The sequence below is a fragment of the Lepus europaeus genome, chromosome 5 (genome assembly GCF_033115175.1).
Source record: "Lepus europaeus isolate LE1 chromosome 5, mLepTim1.pri, whole genome shotgun sequence".
Classification (NCBI taxonomy): domain Eukaryota; kingdom Metazoa; phylum Chordata; class Mammalia; order Lagomorpha; family Leporidae; genus Lepus; species Lepus europaeus.
This window is the reverse complement of record NC_084831.1, coordinates 70,621,368-70,640,398: the sequence shown is the minus strand read 5'-3', so window position 1 is coordinate 70,640,398 and position 19,031 is coordinate 70,621,368. Positions and strand designations below refer to the sequence as shown.

The window sequence follows — 19,031 nt, the reverse complement described above, 5'->3', positions numbered from 1 at the left end:
GAAAAAGTTAACATTCAACTAGAGCTGGCAAGTTACTTCAGAAGCAGAGGTCAACAATACAGTTTAATCCCAGATCTGGAAACATGCAATTTACCAGAAAAAGGGATTCTTTATTTCTGTGTGAGCTGAGACTTGAAATAGCCTGTATTTTTAAATTATTCTTCCCTCAAAGGGGCATATTTAAAAAATTCATTTTCCTATTTTCAATAGAAAAGTAATATGAAACTAGTTTATAGGAAAGCATCACCCTGTCTTATTAGTTCTCTCTCCTATTTCACAAAGGCTGTTAAAAATGACCATGGAAGAAATTAAGTCAATAACAGTAACAATAATAATAGCTACAATAAAAACAGATAATTCCCACAGATGAAGCAACCAGTGAAAGCAATGCTTAGGGGTTAGCTGAAGATTTCAAACATCCTAAATTACTTTTCTTGCCCTCTACAAGTTTGGGCCTTATCTTCCAAGGCTTGTGCTGACTTTGCTGAACGTGATATAGTATTTTCAAAAGCCTTAATTCATTATCCCAGACCATGAATGAAACATCTGAAGTCTCAAAAACTATTTTAATAGTTAAAATATTTAATATTTTATTTTAATATAGATCATTCTCATATGTTTACATTTTCTTTTAAAGTCAACCACCTAAAATTACAAATAGAACTTATATTTAAAGAAAGCAGGATGTATTCTCTGTATTCCTACTTTATTAGGAGAAAAGAAATAAAAAAGGGAATGAACCTACAACAGCCACAGTTCAAACTGGATCTCAATGATTCTCTCATCCCAGTTACTCAGACCGTAACACAAAAGGGCCAACCAGTGCAACTCAGAGTACACTGTGGACATGATGAGGAGTGATTTCTGAGAATAAGTCCTGACAGCCATCACTTCTACCTTGTTCTCTTGGATCACTCCCTCGGGGCAGGTGGGGGGAAGCCAAGTATCATGCTGTGAAGATACTCAGAGAGTCCTACAGAAAACTCCATTTGGTGAGACAATTAGGTCTTCCACCAAAAGGTAGCACAAATCCATATTCATGTGAGTGAGATCTTGGGAGCAGGTCCTCCAGTTCCAGTCAAACTTTAATGCTTTCACAGACTTCCCTCCTCAGATGATGATGATTCTTAATATTGATTGGTGTTGGGGTTGTGCTGTGGTATAGAAGCTTACGCCTCTAGCTGCAGTGTAGGCACCCTAAATGGGTGCTGGTTCCAGTTCTGGCTGCTCCACTTTTAATCCAGCTCCCTGCTAATGTGCTTGAGAAAGCAGCAGATGATGGCCCAACTACTTGGGCCCCTGCACCCATGTGGGAGACCCAGAAGAAGTTCCTGGCTCCTGGCTTCAGCCTGGCCCAACCTTGGCCATTGCAGCTACTTAGGGACTGAACCAGCAGATGGAAGATATCTCTATCTTTCTCTCTTTCTCTTTCTTTCTGTCTCTCTCCCCCCACCCCCTCCTCTGACTCTCCTTCTTTGTAACTCTGACTTCCAAATAAATAAGTAAATATAAAAAAAAATACATAAACACATTGCGAAGTGGTAATTTTAAGAAAAACTAAGCCAACAGCTGAAAACTGCTCTCTCTGTAATATTAATTTCTATTACATGACAATCTTTTTAACAGATGGAAAGCTTAGAAGTACAATGTGATAGTACTCTAACATTGAGAAGGCTTTGTAGAACTTGAGGGAAACATTCTGCTAAGTGAAAGAAAGTGAAACACAAAATATCACATATTGTGTGATTCCATTTCCATGAAATGTCCGGAATAAAGGCAAATCCATAGAGGCAGAAGGTAGATTATTCAGTGCCGAAGGATGGAGGGTGTGGAGGATAAAGAATTATTGCTAATGGCTAGAGGCTTATTTCATGTTCTAGAATTTGAAAGTAGTTAGTGTTGGTTGCACATCTCTGTGAATGTACTAAAAACTGCTGTAATGTACTTTTTGTTAAAAGGGTGAATTTTATGGCATGTGAGTTAAATGTCAGTAAAGCCATTACACTAAAAAAAGAGACTTCAGCTGTGGTTTCAAACCAATGTTTGGCAAAGCTTATACTGGAAAATCTTGTTAATTACTTTCACAAATGATTGACCTAGCTCGGAAAAAGCCTATGCCCGGAATTGTTTAAATCTAAATAGCCATTCCATAAGGGCGCCAGTTCGAGATCCAGCTGCTCCACTTCCAATCCAGCTCCCTGCTAATTCGCTTGGGAAAGCAGCAGAGGATGGTCCAACATAGGAGACCCGAAAGATTCCTGGCTCCTACCTTCAGCCTGGCTCAGCCTGGGTCATTGTGGTCATTTGTGGAGTAAACCAGTGGATGGAAGAGCTCTCTGTCTCTCCTCTCTCTGTAACTCTGACTTTCAAATAAATAAATAAATCCTTAAAAAAAAATCTAAATAGGCAAGAAAATTTTCTAGTATTTCAGAATAAAAGTTTCAAATGATCAAAAATTATTTAGCTTCCCAAAGGGTTCTAATGTTATTTTCCTAATGAATTTTCCCATTACTTTTCCCTAACTTAACTTCAAGTACTTGGTATATAACAGATGCAATTAAAAATTATTTTAAAACATTTCTTCTAACCTAAAAATTCATTTTGAAACACTGACATTCTGAGATCATGCAATTTAAACACTAGAAGCATCCTTATGATGTTTCTTGACTATTCAGTCCTTTTGATGTGTATTTATTTCATATTTTATTTTCCATGAGGATTTTTAAAGTTTGTTACACCTTTGTAATTTAAACAGCAAATTCAAAGTGAGTACAATGGGGTGGGAAGAATCATTATATTCCTAAAGTTGCACTTATGAAAAGCATGGTTTGTATTCCTTAAATAGAAGGTTTCTTTGGAAAAAAAAAAAAAAAAGTAAGAACAATGAACACTTGGCAAAATATATTTTAAAGTTATATATAAGAAAGAAAAAAAAGAAAGCTTTCAAACAAACAATTAAGTATATTGTTCTTCACAGTGGAAAAACTGCAAAGTAAAGGTCTATCTGTCTCTACACAAACCATCTATGACATAAGCATTTACAAATCAGAAGGAAAACATTTATATCAATAGTCAACAGAACAGAAAAACAGCTTTCCAATGGACCAAGTGAAGATACTGTGTTAACTGTAAACATAATAGTGCAACAGAACTTTTTAAAATGTAAGCAATTCAAGAGGCAATATGATAAGCAATGGCTAAAATACATATATGCAAATGAAAGAGATTACAAATCAGCACCACTTTGAAACTGAGGCTCAGAGTACAAAACAATGGGCCACTTAAAGATTTCCACACTTGAAAACAAATTTACACATCAGTTATAGATGTAATATTATTTACATGCTAAAAGATCTCTAATGCCTAAAATCTATCATAAAAATGCAAATATTATAATATAAAGTTACCCATCTGTGATTTTAAAAGTTATTTTAAGCAGAAAAAAATTACGATAAACTTTTTTAAATTTAAGACTTATTTATTCTTCTATTTCTTTTTTAAAAATTTTTGAGATAATGTATTTTTAAGTTGTAAAACCTAGTCAAAGGCTTAATGCTCTACTAAATAAAGAATTCAACAAGTAAACAGTAAAAAGATCATAACTCAGTAGGAATATAGGAAACAGCTAAAAATTTCTCTTACTAGTCTCTTTTGGTACAGAATTTGAATCTTAATAGAAAAAGTACTGACAGATCTATAATTCAGTGGCCAACATTTACACAGTAGTGTATTTATATAGCCTTTTCTCTTCTGCATATACATTTGTATAATACAGCATATATTTCTTAATAACATTACAACCATATTCATTACATAAAACTTTTTTTTTAAGATTCATTTATTTATTTGAAAGGCAGAGTTACAGAGAGACAGATGCAGAGAGACAGGTCTTCCATCTGCTGTTTCACTCCCCAGATGGCTGCAATGGCTGGAGCTGCGCCGATCTGAAGCCAGGAGCCAGGAGCTTCTTCTGGGTCTCCCAGTCGTGTCCAGGGGCCCAAGGACTTGGGCCATCTTCTACTGCTTTCCCAGGCCAGAGCAGAGAGCTGGATCGGAAGGGGAGCAGCTAGGACTCGAACTGGCGCCCATATGCCGCTGCAAGCGGCAGCTTCAACTACTATGCCACAGTGCTGGCCCCTAAAACTTTTAATACTCTCTTCAGTTAACATACATTCCCGGGGCTGGTGCTGCGGCATTGTGGGCTAAGCCTCTGCCTGCAGTACCGGCATCCCACATGGGTGCTGATTCCAGTCCCGGCTGCTCCACTTCTGATCCAGCTCTCTGCTATGGCATGGGAAAGCAGTAGAGGATGGCCCAAGTGCTTGGGCCCCTGCACCCACGTGGATGGCATAGCAGTTGTCATTTGGGATACAACACAGCTATATCACAGTGCCTGGTTTGAGTCTTGGCTCCTTTGCTTCTGATTCAGCTTACTGCTAACATATACTTTGGGAGGCAGTGGTGATGTCTCAAGTACTCAGGTCCGTGACATCTGTGGGAGACCTGGACTGAATTCTGGGTTTCTGGCTTCAGATTGGCACATTTCAGGTTGTTGTGGGATTTGGAGACTTAAATAGCAGACAGAAGATCTCTCACTCTCTTTCTGTCTCTCTGCCTTTCAAATAAAAAAAAAATTAAAAATCTAGTTCTTATTAAAAAGACTGCCCTTTATTATTTTAAAATTTTATTTGAGAGACATAGAAACAGAACTTCCAACCCACTGGTTCATTCTGCAAATACACACACTCAGAGGCCAAAACTGGAAGCCAGGAACTCAGTCCAGGCATCCTATGTGGGCTGCTGGAACCCAGTGACTTGAGTCATGACTATTGCTTCCCAGGTGTGCAATAAGGAAGCTGGACCTAGACCTGGGGTACTGAACCCAAATATTGATAAAGTATGTGAGCAACCTAACTGGTGTGCTTTTTTTTTTTTTTTAATTTTATTTATTTGAAAGACAATGTAACAGGAAGAGACAGAGAGAGAGAAATGTTCCATCCACTGGTTCATTCCCCAAATGGCCTTAATAGCCAGGGCTGGGCCAGGCCAGAGCCAGGACCAGGAACTCCATCCTGGTCTACCACATAGATGGCAAGAGCCCAACTATTTGGGCCATACTCCACTGCCTTCCCTCAGGCACATTAGTAGGAAGCTGGATCAGAAGCAGGGTAGCCAGGACTCTGATGTGGGATGTTAGCATCACAGCTGTAGCTTAATTCACTGCACCACATGCCAGTCCTGCAACTGGCCTTAACGATGAGGCCAAACACCCACTCTGAAGAATCTGAACATTTTAAAAACTCTTGATATACGCTGAATATTGCCTTTCATTAAGCTAATCATTTAAATGCCTCATTCATAATTTATCACATAAGAAAATGCCCACCTAAGTATATGCTTGGGGCTGGCATTGTAGCATAGTGGGTAAAGCCACCACTTGTGATGCTGTCATCTCATATGCATACCATTTTGAGACCCAGCTGCTCCACTCCTGATCCAGCCCCCTACGAATATACCTGAGAAAGCAGCAGAAGATGGCCAAAGTGTTTGGATCCCTGCACTCATGTGGGAGACCCAGAAGCTCCTGGCTCCTAGCTTCAGCCAGCCCCAGCCATTGCAGCCATTGGGGAAGTGAACCAGAGGCTGGAAGATTTCTCTCTGTTTCTTCCTCCCTCTGGTTTAACTCTTTCAAATAAATAAATCTTTTAAAAAAAAAATAAAGTATGTGCTTACTCATCCACCTCCTCAAAAAGTCTATGAGCTCCTATAACATTCATCTTTGTATGCTGGTATCTGCTATATGCTAAATAAATGATGACTGAAATGAAATCACAGCCCAGTGGCAAAACCATGCTCTCCAAATGAAAAAACAAACAAACAAACAAACAAACCCTCATTAGGAACATACATGTCCTACCTCGGCTGCTGAAGCAAACGAATCAGTTGATGCTATACTCAAGGTATCGCGCAGGCCAAAGTCATCCACGTTCCCCTTCATTGTGACATCTGTATCTTTATCTTAAAAGCAAAAAGTGAAAAGTTCAGAAACTGATACGCCTTGTCTCTGCCATATGCTACTTTCTATAAGTATTTTTTCTCCCTGGTATTTATTTAGACTACTAGATCTAAAAGGAAAACAACATAAATCAATGGAATATAATCTTACAAGACTCTCAAAGAGTATCAATTGTTTGATCCTAAAACCCTGCCATGCAGAGAAGAAAGTATTATAAAGCAGATAACTTTCTTAAATCAAAAAAAGGATCACATGTAATTCTGAAAAGGGCTTTTGCATATATTTATGTAATAACTATAGTTGGCTTACCCACTGGACGTGGTAAAATTAGCATATATGCCAAAACCAGTTTGAAAGACAGCAATTTATTTGCGATTGGTCTTGCCCAAACTGGGAGAACTGGAATGTTCATTCAAATCCAGTGAATTATTATAAAACATCTGAACAGTCACTCGTAGTAAGCTGACCAATTTGAGCAATGCCAGAAGACGTTTGTGAGTTCTTCAGGCTTTAAGACCTACTTTCGGGGCCAGAATTGTGGCAAAGTGGGTAAAGTTGCCACCTGCAATGTGGGCATCCCATATGAGGGCCAGTTCATGTCCCAGCTGCTCCACTTCCTATGCAGCTCCCTGCTAATGGCCTGGGGAAAAAAATGGAAGACGGCCCCTGCTACCCACGTGGGAAACCTGGATGAAGCCCCTGGCTGAGCCAGGCCATTGCAGCCACTTGGGGAGTAAATCAGATCTTTCTATCTCTGTCCCTCTCTCTCTGTAACTCTGCTTTCAAATAAAGAAATCTTAAAAAAAAAAAAAAAATGTACTTTAAAAAACTGAACAGCCAAAACAGATCAGATCTAGGTTCTTGATGCTTACTATGCTTACTAGAGAGCCAAATATACATATTACTGCCCCAATGATTTTAAAGGGCTAAAAACATTTAAATACTTCTGAAATTATCAATCTGTTCACACCAAGACAGGCAATACACAGAATTCTGAATGGAGGTGTGAATATCTTTATATATAATGTTAAATTTTCAAATAAATTCTTGCTTACATAGGTGACTAAACTGTAGGAATCTGTATACTTCAAGAATTATCAAAAGTATGAAAAACAAAGGGCCAGTACTGTGGCTCAACAGGCTAATCCTCCACCTTGTGGCGCCAGCACACCGGGTTCTAGTCCCGGTCAGGGCACCAGGTTCTGTCCCGGTTGCCCCTCTTCCAGGCCAGCTCTCTGCTATGGCCCGGGAAGGCAGTGGAGGATGGCCCAAGTGCTTAGGCCCTGCACCCGCATGGGAGACCAGGAGAAGCACCTGGCTCCTGCCTTCGGATCAGCGCGGTGCACCGGCCACAGCGCGCCGGCCGCAGCGGCCATTGGAGGGTGAACCAATGGCAAAGGAAGACCTTTCTCTCTGTCTCTCTCTCTCTCACTGTCCACTCTGCCTGTCAAAAAATAAATAAATAAATAAAAACAAAGAATACAGATTTTTCTCATTTTTATCCTCAAACTGTTTTTCAGACACTTTATCCTCTATAAAAAGAAACCAGAAATCTCCTTAGCTTTTTATTCATCTGAATTTCCATTCCATCATTTCCCCCTAAATAAAACTCATTACTTTTACCAGAAATCTTACTGGTAAAATTCTTTTTTAAGTCTCATAAGTATCAGGAAACATAATTTGTGATTCTATATAGGAAGTATAGTTTAAACTAAAGAATTGTACAACCAATTATATTCCATGTTCTAAACCAAACAGAAGTGAGAATAAGGCTCGATTGGTAACAGATCATTCCTATTAAGTATCAAAAATGAAAGTGAGGCCAGTGCTATGGTGCAGTGGGTTAAGCCACTGCCTAGGACTCCAGCACTCTACATTAGCAAGGGTTTGGTTTGAGTCCTGCCTGCTCCACTTCTCATTCAGCTCCCTGCTAATGTGCCTGGGGAGAGCAGCAGAGGACAGCAGAAGCACTTGGAACCTTGCTACCAGTGTGAGAGACCCAGATGGAGTTACAGGCTCCTGGCTTCCACCTGGTCCAGTCCCAGCCATTGTAGCCATTTGAGGAGCAAACTAGTGGATGGAAGATCTCCCTTTCTCCCTCTCTGTCTCTGCCTCTCTCAAATAAATAAATAAATAAATAAATAAATAAATAAATCTTTTAAAATAAATAAATAAAAGCACCTAATTGGGACAGGTACTTGACCTATGACGCCTGCGTCCCGCACTGGAGTACCAAGTTCAATCCCATGCTCTGGCTCCATTGCCAGTTTCCTGCTAATGCAAACCACAAGATGCAGAGATGAAGGCTCAAGTAGTTGGGTTCCTAACACCCGTGTGGAAGAATTGGACTGAGTTTCTGGCTCTCAACTTTGGTCCCAGGGAGGGTCCCTGCAGGCACTGAGGAGTGAATAAGAGATGGGAACTCTGTCTCTCTGCCTCTCAAAAAAATAAGTAAAAATTGTTAAATAAATAAATGTACCTTACAGCTTAAGGTCTTTCTATAATTAAATGAGTATTAATGGGACAAAATCTAGGGCTATTTCAAAAATATTTTAGAATTTTACATTTTTCTATCCACACATAAAAGAAAACAACAAAACTGTTTTATACTTATAAATTGCTACAAAACTGAAATTTTGGGACATTCAATTATACAAAAAAAAAAAATCCCCATCATTCTCTTTTCCACATACATAATCCTTATTTTTTTATTTAAAGATTTATTTATTTATTTGAAAGAGTTATACAGAGAGAAGAGAGGCAGAGAGAGAGAGAGACGTCTTCCACACGCTGGTTCACTCCTCAATTGGATGCAATGGCCACAGCTGCGCTGATCTGAAGCCAGGAACCAGGATCTTCTTTCAGGTCTCCCATGTGGGTGCAGAGACCCAAGGACTTGGGCCATCTTCCATTGCATTCCCAGGCCAGGACACAGACCTGGGTCAGAAGTGGAGCAGCTGGGACTCAAACTGGTGCCCATATGGGATGCCGGAACTGCAGGTAGCAGCTTTACCCATTAGGCCACAGCGCCAGACGCAACATATAATCCTTTTTTAAAAAAAAAAAATGCACATACTGGGGCTGGCCCTGTGGCGTAGCAGGTAAAGCTGCTGCCTGCAGTACTGGCATCCCATATGGGAACCTGTTCAAGTCCCAGCTGCCTCACTTCTGACCCAGCTCTCTGCTATGGCCTGGGAAAGCAGTAGAATATGGTCCAAATGCTCAGGCCCATGTACCCACATGGGAGACCCAGAAGAAGCTCCTAGATCCTGGCTTTGGATCGGCCATTGTGGCCATCTGGGGAGTGAACCAGCAGATGGAAGACCTCTCTCTCCCTCTGCCTCTGTCTCTCTGTAACTCTTTCAAATGAATCTTTTAAAAAAAATGCACATATGGGCTGGCGCCACGGTTCAATAGGCTAATCCTCCACCTTGTGGCGCCGGCACACCGGGTTCTAGTCCCAGTCAGGGCACCGGATTCTGTCCCGGTTGCCCCTCTTCCAGGCCAGCTCTCTGCTATGGCCTGGGAGTGCAGTGGAGGATGGCCCAAGTGCTTGGGCCCTGCACCCTACGGGAGACAGGATAAGCACCTGGCTCCTGCCTTCAGATCAGCACGGTGCGCTGGTCACAGCGTGCCAGCCACGGTGGCCATTGGAGGGTGAACCAATGGCAAAAGGAAGATCTTTGTCTCTCTCTCTCACTGTCCACTCTGCCTGTAAAAAAAAAAAAAAAAAACATACATATATAAAGATAATTCACAAACATTTTTTAAATGTATTTTTAAAAGTTTCATTTATTTATTTATTTGAAAGGTACAGTTTGAGAGTAAGAGAGAAAGAGAGGTCTTCCATCTGCTGGTTCACTCCCCAGATGGCCGCAACGGCTGGAGCTACGCTGATGCGAAGCCAGGAGCCAGGAGATTCTTCTGGGTTTCCCATGTGGGTGCAGGCACCCAAGGACTTGGGCCATCTCCTACTGCTTTCCCAGGCCATTGCAGAGAGCTAGATCAGAAGTGGAATAGCCAGGACTGGAACTGGGGCCCACATGGGATGCTGGCACTGTAGGCAGTGGCCTTACCCACTATGCCACAGTGCCGGTTCCAATTCACAAAATTTAGTCAGCAATTACAGCCTTCTAAAAAGGAAAGATTTCTTTTCTTAATTATCTTCCACTGTTAGTATTATTTGTGCAAAAAGAAAAAGCACAATACAATTTCTGTTATGTCACAGCATTCTTAAACTAAAATTAAAATTACAAGGCAATGAACTCTTTGTCCCATATGCCTTTTGCTATTTTCAGAGCAGAACACAGACAGTTATCTTGTGTCACTTTACCTTTCAGACATTACCCATGAGCTGTTTAAAGTCTGTTTTACTTCAGTCAACAGTAACCGCCATTCAAAGTCATCCAAATCAGTTACCATGGTTGTACTTTATTCAAAAAAAAAAAAAAAAAAGGAACTAGCACAGGAAAATGGCTCAATTCCAGAGGAACTAGAAAGATTTACTCGTTAAGTCCAACTCCATAAACCACAGAGCATACTTCTTATTTCAATAACTGTTATTATTCCTGGAATGGCAGCTTAATAATTATGAAGAGAAATAATACATCTGTTTTTTAGATAAGCCAATAAAAAAGCATAAAGAAAGAATTTAGGGCAATATCCCAAATGGACTGCTTTCATGCATCAAATTAAAACTTAAAATACTCTTTCCAAAAAGTATCAATTCATACTTGTGACAATAAAATGATAAAATGGAAATCTGACACCAAAGGCTTCATCTTAGTCAATATTTTCAGAAACTTTTTACTACATTTCTCTTAAGCCAAAATGAGAGATCATTACACACCTACCACATTGACATGACTGAAATGGGGAGTGGGGGGGATGGAATGGCCTTTTTTTTTTTTTTTTTTTTTTTGGTCAAGTATGTACAGCAATGGAAACACACATTAACTGAGAGATATGTGGACACATTAACTGAGAGAACCACTGTGGAAAGTTTGGCACTAGCCACAGAAGTTCAAGATTGCATTCTCTAGGATCTAGAAATTTCACTTTTGGGTATGTTTTATATGTATAAGAAATGTATGCTTATATGCATAAGATTGTTCCTAACAGCACTTTTTTTTAGTTTTTGACAGGCAGAGTTAGACAGTGAGAGAGAGACAGAGAAAGGTCTTCCTTCCATTGGTTCAGCCCCCAAATGGCCGCTGTGGCCAGTGCGCTGCGCCAGGAGCCAGGTGCCAGGTGCTTCTCCTGGTCTCCCATGCGGGTGCAGGGCCCAAGGACTTGAGCCATCCTCCACTGCCTTCCCAGGCCACAGCAGAGAGCTGGACTGGAAGAGGAGCAAACGGGACAGAATCCGGTGCCCCAACCAGGACTAGAACCCAGAGTGCCGGCGCCACAGGCGGAAGATTAGCCTAGTGAGCCACGATGCCGGCCCCTAACAGCACTTTTTTATAATAACCTCAAACTGGCAAAAAACAAATTGTCCACCTACTGTAGAATGCATAAGCTGTAGTACATTTGGTTTGAATGAAATGCTGTTTTATTTTATAAATACTTCATATAATGAAATACTATACAACAATGGAAATGAATGAACTGCTGCTTGATCTAAGCATATGGATGAATCTAACAGAATGCTGAGTGATGAACTGTATGTATGACCTCATTCAGACATAATTAAAAAATAGGCAGAACTAACCTACAATGATCAGGGCTGCAAACTTAGTAAAACCATAACAGAAAGCTAGAAAGCAATTACCTAAGCATCAGGACTATGGTTAGTTCTGGGGGTGGGTAGAAAGGACACTGATGTGGAGGGGGTCCAAGGAGGCTTTCTAGGGGAGCTGGCAATGTTTTATGTTTTGGTCTACATCAGTTACACAACAGTGTATGGTAAGTCATGGCACTGGCTTTGTGCACTTTCCTCTAAGGGTTTAAACAGAAGGAAAGAAAAGGAAACAGTATTGGTTATATATCCTGACCTCAAATGGCTGAGAACAAAATAGGTTCAATTATAGCTTCAAAGGCAGGGGAGGGGCCGGTACTGTGGTGCAGCAGGTTAAAGCCCTGACCCAAAGTGCCGGCACCCCATATGGGTGCCGGTTCAAGACCTGGCTGCTCCATTTCCTATCCAGCTCCCTGCTATGGCCTGGGAAAGCAGTAGAAGATGGCCCAAGTCCTTGAGCCCCTGCACCCACGGGGAGACCCAGAAGAAGTTCCTGGCTCCTGGCTTCGGATCGGTGCAACTCTGGCCATTGTGGCCAATTGGGGTGTGAACCAGGGGATGGAAGACCTCTCTCTCTCTCTCCCTCTCTGCCTCTCCTTCTCTCTGTGTAACTCTGACTTTCAAATAAATAAATAAATCTTGGAAAAAAAAAAAAAAGGGCAGCGGAAAAGAGAAGAAAAACAGCTAGTGCTTTCTGTATTTCGATGTTGGCAATGAAACTATAAATTATTATTAGAAATGAATTTTACTCCCTGATTGATGTATTATACTATGAGTTTTCTCATTTCTTTTTTAAAGATTTACTTATTTGGTAGGCAGGGTGACAGAGAGAGACAGAGATATTCCATCAGCTGGTTCACTCCCCAAATTCCCACAATGACCAGGGCCAGGCCAGGTCAAAGCCAGGAGCTGGGAACTCCACCCTGGTCTCCCACATGGATGGCAGGAATGCAAGTACTTGAACGATTATCTGCACTAGCAGGAAGCTGGACTGGAAGCAGAGTAGCTGAAACTTGAATCAGGTACTCCAGTGTAGGATGTGGGCATTCCAAACAGCAGCTTAACCCACTGCACCACAATGTCTGCCAAAAGTTTTCTCATTTAATGTTCAGTAAGCTATGGAACAGAGAGGTTAAGTAACTGATTTAATTAACACAGTCTAAGAAAGAGAAGGGCATGATTCAAACCCGGGTCATCTGACACCAGATTCTATGCTAGAAACAATAAAGTGGTCTCATGTCTATTAGGCTCATGAAATGAGATGTGCTGTTAAATATAAAATACACAATGGATTTTGAAGACTTAATAGCAAGAATATAGGATATGTCACTAATATGAGCTTAAGAAAATGTATCATTAATGTTAATTTCATGTTTCTTTTTAGCTTTTAATATGGTTACTAAAAATTTTTAAATTACATTTGTGCCTCACATTGTATTTCTCTTGGACAGAGCCATTACAGCATTTCTCTCTTTTTTTTTTTTTTAAGATTTATTTATTTATTTGAGAGGCACAGTTATAGACACAGAGAAGGAGAGACAGAGAGTTCTTCCATCCTCTGGTTCACTCCCCAAATGGCTGCAACAGCTGGAGGTGGGCCAATCTGAAGCCAGGAGCCAGGAGCTTCCTCCGGGTCTCCCATGTGGGTGCAAGGCCCCAAGCATTTGAGCCATCCCAATGCCTTCCCAGGCCATAAGTAAGGAGCTGGATGGGAACTGGAGCAGCAGGGATTTGAACTGGTGCCGATATCAGATGCTGCAGGTGGAGGCTTAGCCTATTACGCCTCAGTGCTGGCCCCAAGCATTTCTTTTTCATCTTATGGACAGTACAAAGAGCTTACTAGTTCTTTTGACCATTCAGATTTAATTCAGATTTTTAAATACAGTTTTCTTAAACATTTGTTTATTTATTTATTTATTTGAAAGGAAGAGTGACAAAGGGAGGTGGGGATAGACACAGAGAGACAAATATCTTCCATCCACTGGTTCACTTCCCAAATGGCTGCAAAAGCCAGGGTTGGTCCAGGCTAAAGCCAGAGCCTGGAACTTCAACCAGGTCTTCCACGTGGGAGACAAGGGCCCAGGCACTTGGACCATCATCTACTGCCTTCCCAGACACATTTGCAGAGAGCTAAATCAGAAGAGGAGCAGCCGGGACTCAAACAGGCACTCCAATATGGGATGCTGGTGAGGCACACAGTGGCTTAACAACAAGGCCAGTCTCTCAACTCACATCTTTTGAGTGACAATGATATGCCCAGGCATTCTGCTAAGTGCTTTCACAGAGTATTTTAACTATGTGCTTGCTACACAAGAATAGCCTGTTGTGTCCAATGAATGCTTTATTATAACCAGAACAAAAGAAGTTACTTTTCAATCAGATGGCTCTTCAGCTGGGTTTCAGAGCTCTCCATGGTCTCTGATCGTCCTTACCTAGCCAAAGTTAATTGTCATTAATTACTTCAAAATTCCTTGGCTCTAACTGAGGGGACAGTATATTCACCACACTCCGACCTGTCATGCTGTAATGCAATGGGTAAAAACTCGTGCTTTGGAGTCAGTTGGCCAACATGCAGATCCGGATCATAGATTTGCTACATATTATCTAGGTAAACTGAGGATACTGACTTCATAGAGCTGTTTTAAGGATTAAATCAAAGATTTGTGGAAGCATAGTATGCTTCACAAAATAATTTTCACTACAAATGTGCACAAAATAATTTTCACTACATTATTACGTATTCACGCATGCATTCTTTACTCAAGCCTCTTGTTCCTTCAAGGTATGTACTATTCCCCTGCTCCCTTGTCCCATGCTACCCAGGAACACAGCCCCTTCACCTAACATTCAGTTCAATTATGATCTTCTGCAGTCATCCTCCAAAATTATATAATTTGCTGTTTTTCTGAAAAGCAGCAGAGCACATGTTAAAATCATGGGTCATGTGGCTGAATTCAAATTCTGATTCCACAGATTATTAGCTGTGTAACCCTGGACAAGTTTCTTACCTCCTATGATCCTCTGTGTTCTTATTTATTTATAAAATGGGAACCTACCTCACAGGCTTGCATGAGGACTAAAAGAGTTTCTATAACTGTAAGCTGGCCATTCATATCACTCAAAAGACTAGTGTGTAGTACTCAATAAACCACATACATTTTATTTATTGTCTGAACATGTAAAAGAGGACAATCTTTCTATCCAATTGGACTGAAGCAACTTAAATGGGGGACTTTCTCCCCTTTTCTTTTTCTGTCTGACAGTTACTACAGTTCTCAGGAGTACTGAACACATTATAAATGTTTAAATATTGGCTCATATAAACTAAAATTTGTTGTTATTATAAACTGACCATCCACAGGGCATGAAAATCTCTAAAGAGCTTGCCATGTATTTCTTTTGGATCATATTATCTGTGATATTAATTTAACTTGTTTCTATAGCCATGTTAAATATCTCATGTTCCTAATTCTCAGCCCTAAATTAATTAGACTGATAATACTTTCTTTTTTTTTTTTTTTTTAATTTTTGACAGGCAGAGTGGACAGTGAGAGAGAGAGAGACAGAGAGAAAGGTCTTCCTTTTGCCGTTGGTTCACCCTCCAATGGCCGCCGCGGTAGCGCGCTGCGGCCGGCGCACCGCGCTGTTCCGATGGCAGGAGCCAGGTGCTTCTCCTGGTCTCCCATGGGGTGCAGAGCCCAAACACTTGGGCTATCCTCCACTGCACTCCCTGGCCACAGCAGAGAGCTGGCCTGGAAGAGGGGCAACCGGGACAGGATCGGTGCCCCGACCGGGACTAGAACCCGGTGTGCCGGCGCCGCAAGGCGGAGGATTAGCCTGTTGAGCCACGGCGCCGGCCTGATAATACTTTCTTATAAATCTGAAATATATAGTTTATATCCCTTAATGAATGATAATAAGCCTTAGAAATATCCAAAAATGCACCACAAATTGAAGTAGCTCCTCCCTCCCCTTTCTTTAACTTTTTAAAATAACTAAATCTAAAATTAAAAAAAAATTTTGGGGGGTGAGCATTTGGCACAGCAATTAAGACATCACTTGGGATCCCTGCATCCCACATGGGAGTGCCTGGGTTCAAGTCCCAATCCTTGTCCTAATTGCGACTTCCTGCTAATGCACACCCTGAGAGTCAACAGATGGTGTCTCAAGTACGTGGATCCTTGACACCCACATGAAAGACCCAGACTGAATTCCTGGCTCCTGGCTGCTGCTTTGTCCAGTCCCAGCTGTTGTGAGTATCTGGAGAATGAACCAGCAGATAGAGGTCTCTATCTCTTTCTTTGTCTTTCAAATAAATAAAAAAAAAATAAGAAATTAATTGTAAAGTATTTTTTTACCTGTCTCAATCATCCAGAACTTTAAAAATATTCATGCAGAAATGTAAACAGTGTTCTCTGGAAGAACACTGAAACTACAATGTTTACTTTTAATTCTACTGTCATACTTTAGGCCAGAAATACGACTGGATTCGAGCTTTCTTCCTTCTTTCACAACCTCATAATTCACATATTACTTAAGTTTTTCTCCAAAGCAGGATTTGCTTTAATAATTTAAAACAGAAAAAAACTAGAAGACATTTGAGTGCTGGATGCTAGAACTTCAGGCCTGGATCTACTTCCTTAGGCCAAGCCAAGTGGGTTTTCTGCTTCTCACTTTTCCCATCCCCAGGCACATTCTATTTTCTGTAGCTCAGAAGATAGGGGTCTATTTTAACCTCAGCAGATCCTAGAGGAGATTCCAAAGATGCCACTCTTTTTTAAACTCCAGGCTGTCCACTGTAGTTTTTGTAACACCAGCAAGAAGGATAAGTCTGCCAAATGTCTCAGTGTCATCTGACTTCTATGTCAGCGGCTATTCTCCAGAGCATGTTTAGCAGTGTAACTATGATTTGGAACCTTGTCCTTGCTACGGCTCTGTTAAAAATGGAAAAGCTCACACTGTTGACAAGATAAGCTATTTTCCAGATTATGATATAATTTATTTAAGTAATCAAGAGCCTAGAAAACTACTGCTGCTCTGTATTTTGTATAACTATCTGCCTATTCACATTGTGCATTTTTCTTTTTTCCTAAAGTGTTTTAAAATTCTAGGGTACTATTTCAGAGAAGCAACAAATTTTGAAACCAAAATCAGAAACAACAATTTTGAAAGGTGAAAGAAAAATAGCTTCAACTTTCTTAAGTTTTCCCTCCATGCGCCTCGATATTGAAAGAAGTAACAATGAAATTCACTTGAACAAAAGGAAAGAGAACTGATCAGTCCTTGATGTGTTAGGACTCAAGAAGCTTCACTATGTAAAATGGTAACACATGGCCAAAAACAGCCTGCCACTATGACTTCACCCAACAGGAGACTTGCATCCACCACGCTGTCTCTGGCTTTGCCTATCTATTAAAACTTTCAGATACCATGACTGGCTAACATAACAACTGGCATTCCTAACTTGGAAAATACAACTGTCAATTCAGGCTGACTAACAGGAGGCTGACAAGAAAGGAGGGCACATACTTCAGATGAGTAAAAGCATTTTCTACCCTTTTTTAGGAGAAGAAAGAAATGACTGGATTAACCCAAAGTGGAGCATGAAGTAATTAAATCAGCATTTATAGAGACTTTAGTAGGGCTACTAAGTACAACTGGTCCCTCTGAATACTACACAAAAAGCCCTGGCTACAGTGACCATTAGGAGCAGAAATACATCCCATATCTTAGGTCTGCCTCTTCCTGGAGGGAAGGGAACCTTTTTCCTAGAGTGAAGAAGCCCTTTCCCATGAGCTCACATGTATCTTTTCCTAAGTCACACAAAGGCCTTGTAGGGCCAGTGAAGTACTGGACACAGAAGTCCAAGCTGTCAAGATCTAAGTCGAGGGGCTGGCATTCTGGCATAGCACAGAGCTTCTTCCAGGTCTCCCATGCAGCTGGCAGGGGCCCAGTTATTCCACTGCTTCCCCAGGCACATTAGCAGGGAGCTGGATCAGAAGTGGAGTAGCTAGGATAGGAACTAGCACCCATATGGGATGCTGGGTGTGTGTGTCTCCTTTTGTCACTCTGCCTTTCAAATAAGGAAATCTTTTAAAAAATAAAAACTTGCTGGGTCTCAAAAACAAAAGAAATTCCTGTTGCTTGCCTTTGTCTCTTCAGTATCAAAGCAACAACTTTTAAAAACATTTTTAGGGGTCAGCTTTGCGGCATAGTGGGTAAAGCCGTCGCCTGCAGTGCCAGCATCCCATATGGGCACTGGTTTGAGACCCAGCTGCTCCATTTCTGATCCAGCTCTCTGCTATGGCCTGGGAAAGCAATGGAATATGGCCCAAGTTCTTGGGCCCCTGCACCCACGTGAGAGACCCGGAAGAAGCTCCTGGCACCTGGCTTCAGATGGGTCCAGCTCTGGCTATTACGGCCATTTGGGGAGTGAACCAGCGGAGAGAAGACTTCTCTGTCCCTTTCTCTGTCTGTCTCTCTCTCTGCCTCTCTGTAACTCTGCCTTTCAAAAATAAATAAACCTTTAAATGTTTTTTAAGGTTTATTTATTTTATTTATTTTTTAAATATTTCATTTATTTATTTGAAAGAGTTACACAGAGAGAGAAGGAGAGGCAGAGAGAGAGAGAGATCTTCCATCCCCTGGTTCACTCTCCAATTGGCCACAACGGCCAGAGCTGTGCCAAACCAAAGCCAGGATCTCATGTGGGTACAGGGGTCAAGGACTTGGGCCATCTTCCACTGCTTTCCCAGGCCATAGCAGAGAGCTGGATAGGAAGTGGAGCAGTCAGGTCTCAAACCGGCGCTCATATGGGATGCCGGCGCTTCAGGCCAGGGTGTTAACCCGCTGCGCCACAGCACCAGCCTCTATTTATTTATTTTTGAAAGGCAGAGTTACAGAGACGGGGGAGAGACAGCAGGAGAGAAATCTTCTAACTGCTGGTTCACTCCCCCAAATGCCTATGACAGACAGGACTGGGCCAGGCCAAAGAGGTCAGAAGCCTGGAACTCTATCAAGGTCTCCCACGTGGGCGGCAGGGACTGAAACACGTGGGCCACTATCTGTTGTCTCCCAGGTGCATTAGCAGGAAGCTAGATCAAAAGGAAAGGTGGAGGTGGGATTCAAACCGGGCCCTCCAATATAGAATGTGGCCCTCCCAAGTCACAGCATTAACCTGCCAGGCCACGCCTGCCCCTCAAGCAATCTCTCTTCCCTGAACTTGGTATGACTTGCACAAATTACTTGCAGTTAGGCTTCATTGTGTGGCATTATTAA

General features: G+C 41.4%; 1 protein-coding gene across 3 annotated transcripts in view; it reads right to left on the bottom strand.

Annotated features, from left to right (window-relative positions):
- MIGA1 (mitoguardin 1) overlaps window positions 1-19,031 on the bottom strand; it is a 105,174-nt gene that overhangs the window by 27,841 nt on the left and 58,302 nt on the right. For all 3 annotated transcript variants that reach the window (XM_062191584.1, XM_062191582.1, XM_062191583.1), the window contains one exon: window positions 5,918-6,018. In XM_062191584.1, the coding sequence (XP_062047568.1) occupies window positions 5,918-6,018 (101 nt within the window). The remainder of the gene's footprint in view (window positions 1-5,917; window positions 6,019-19,031) is intronic.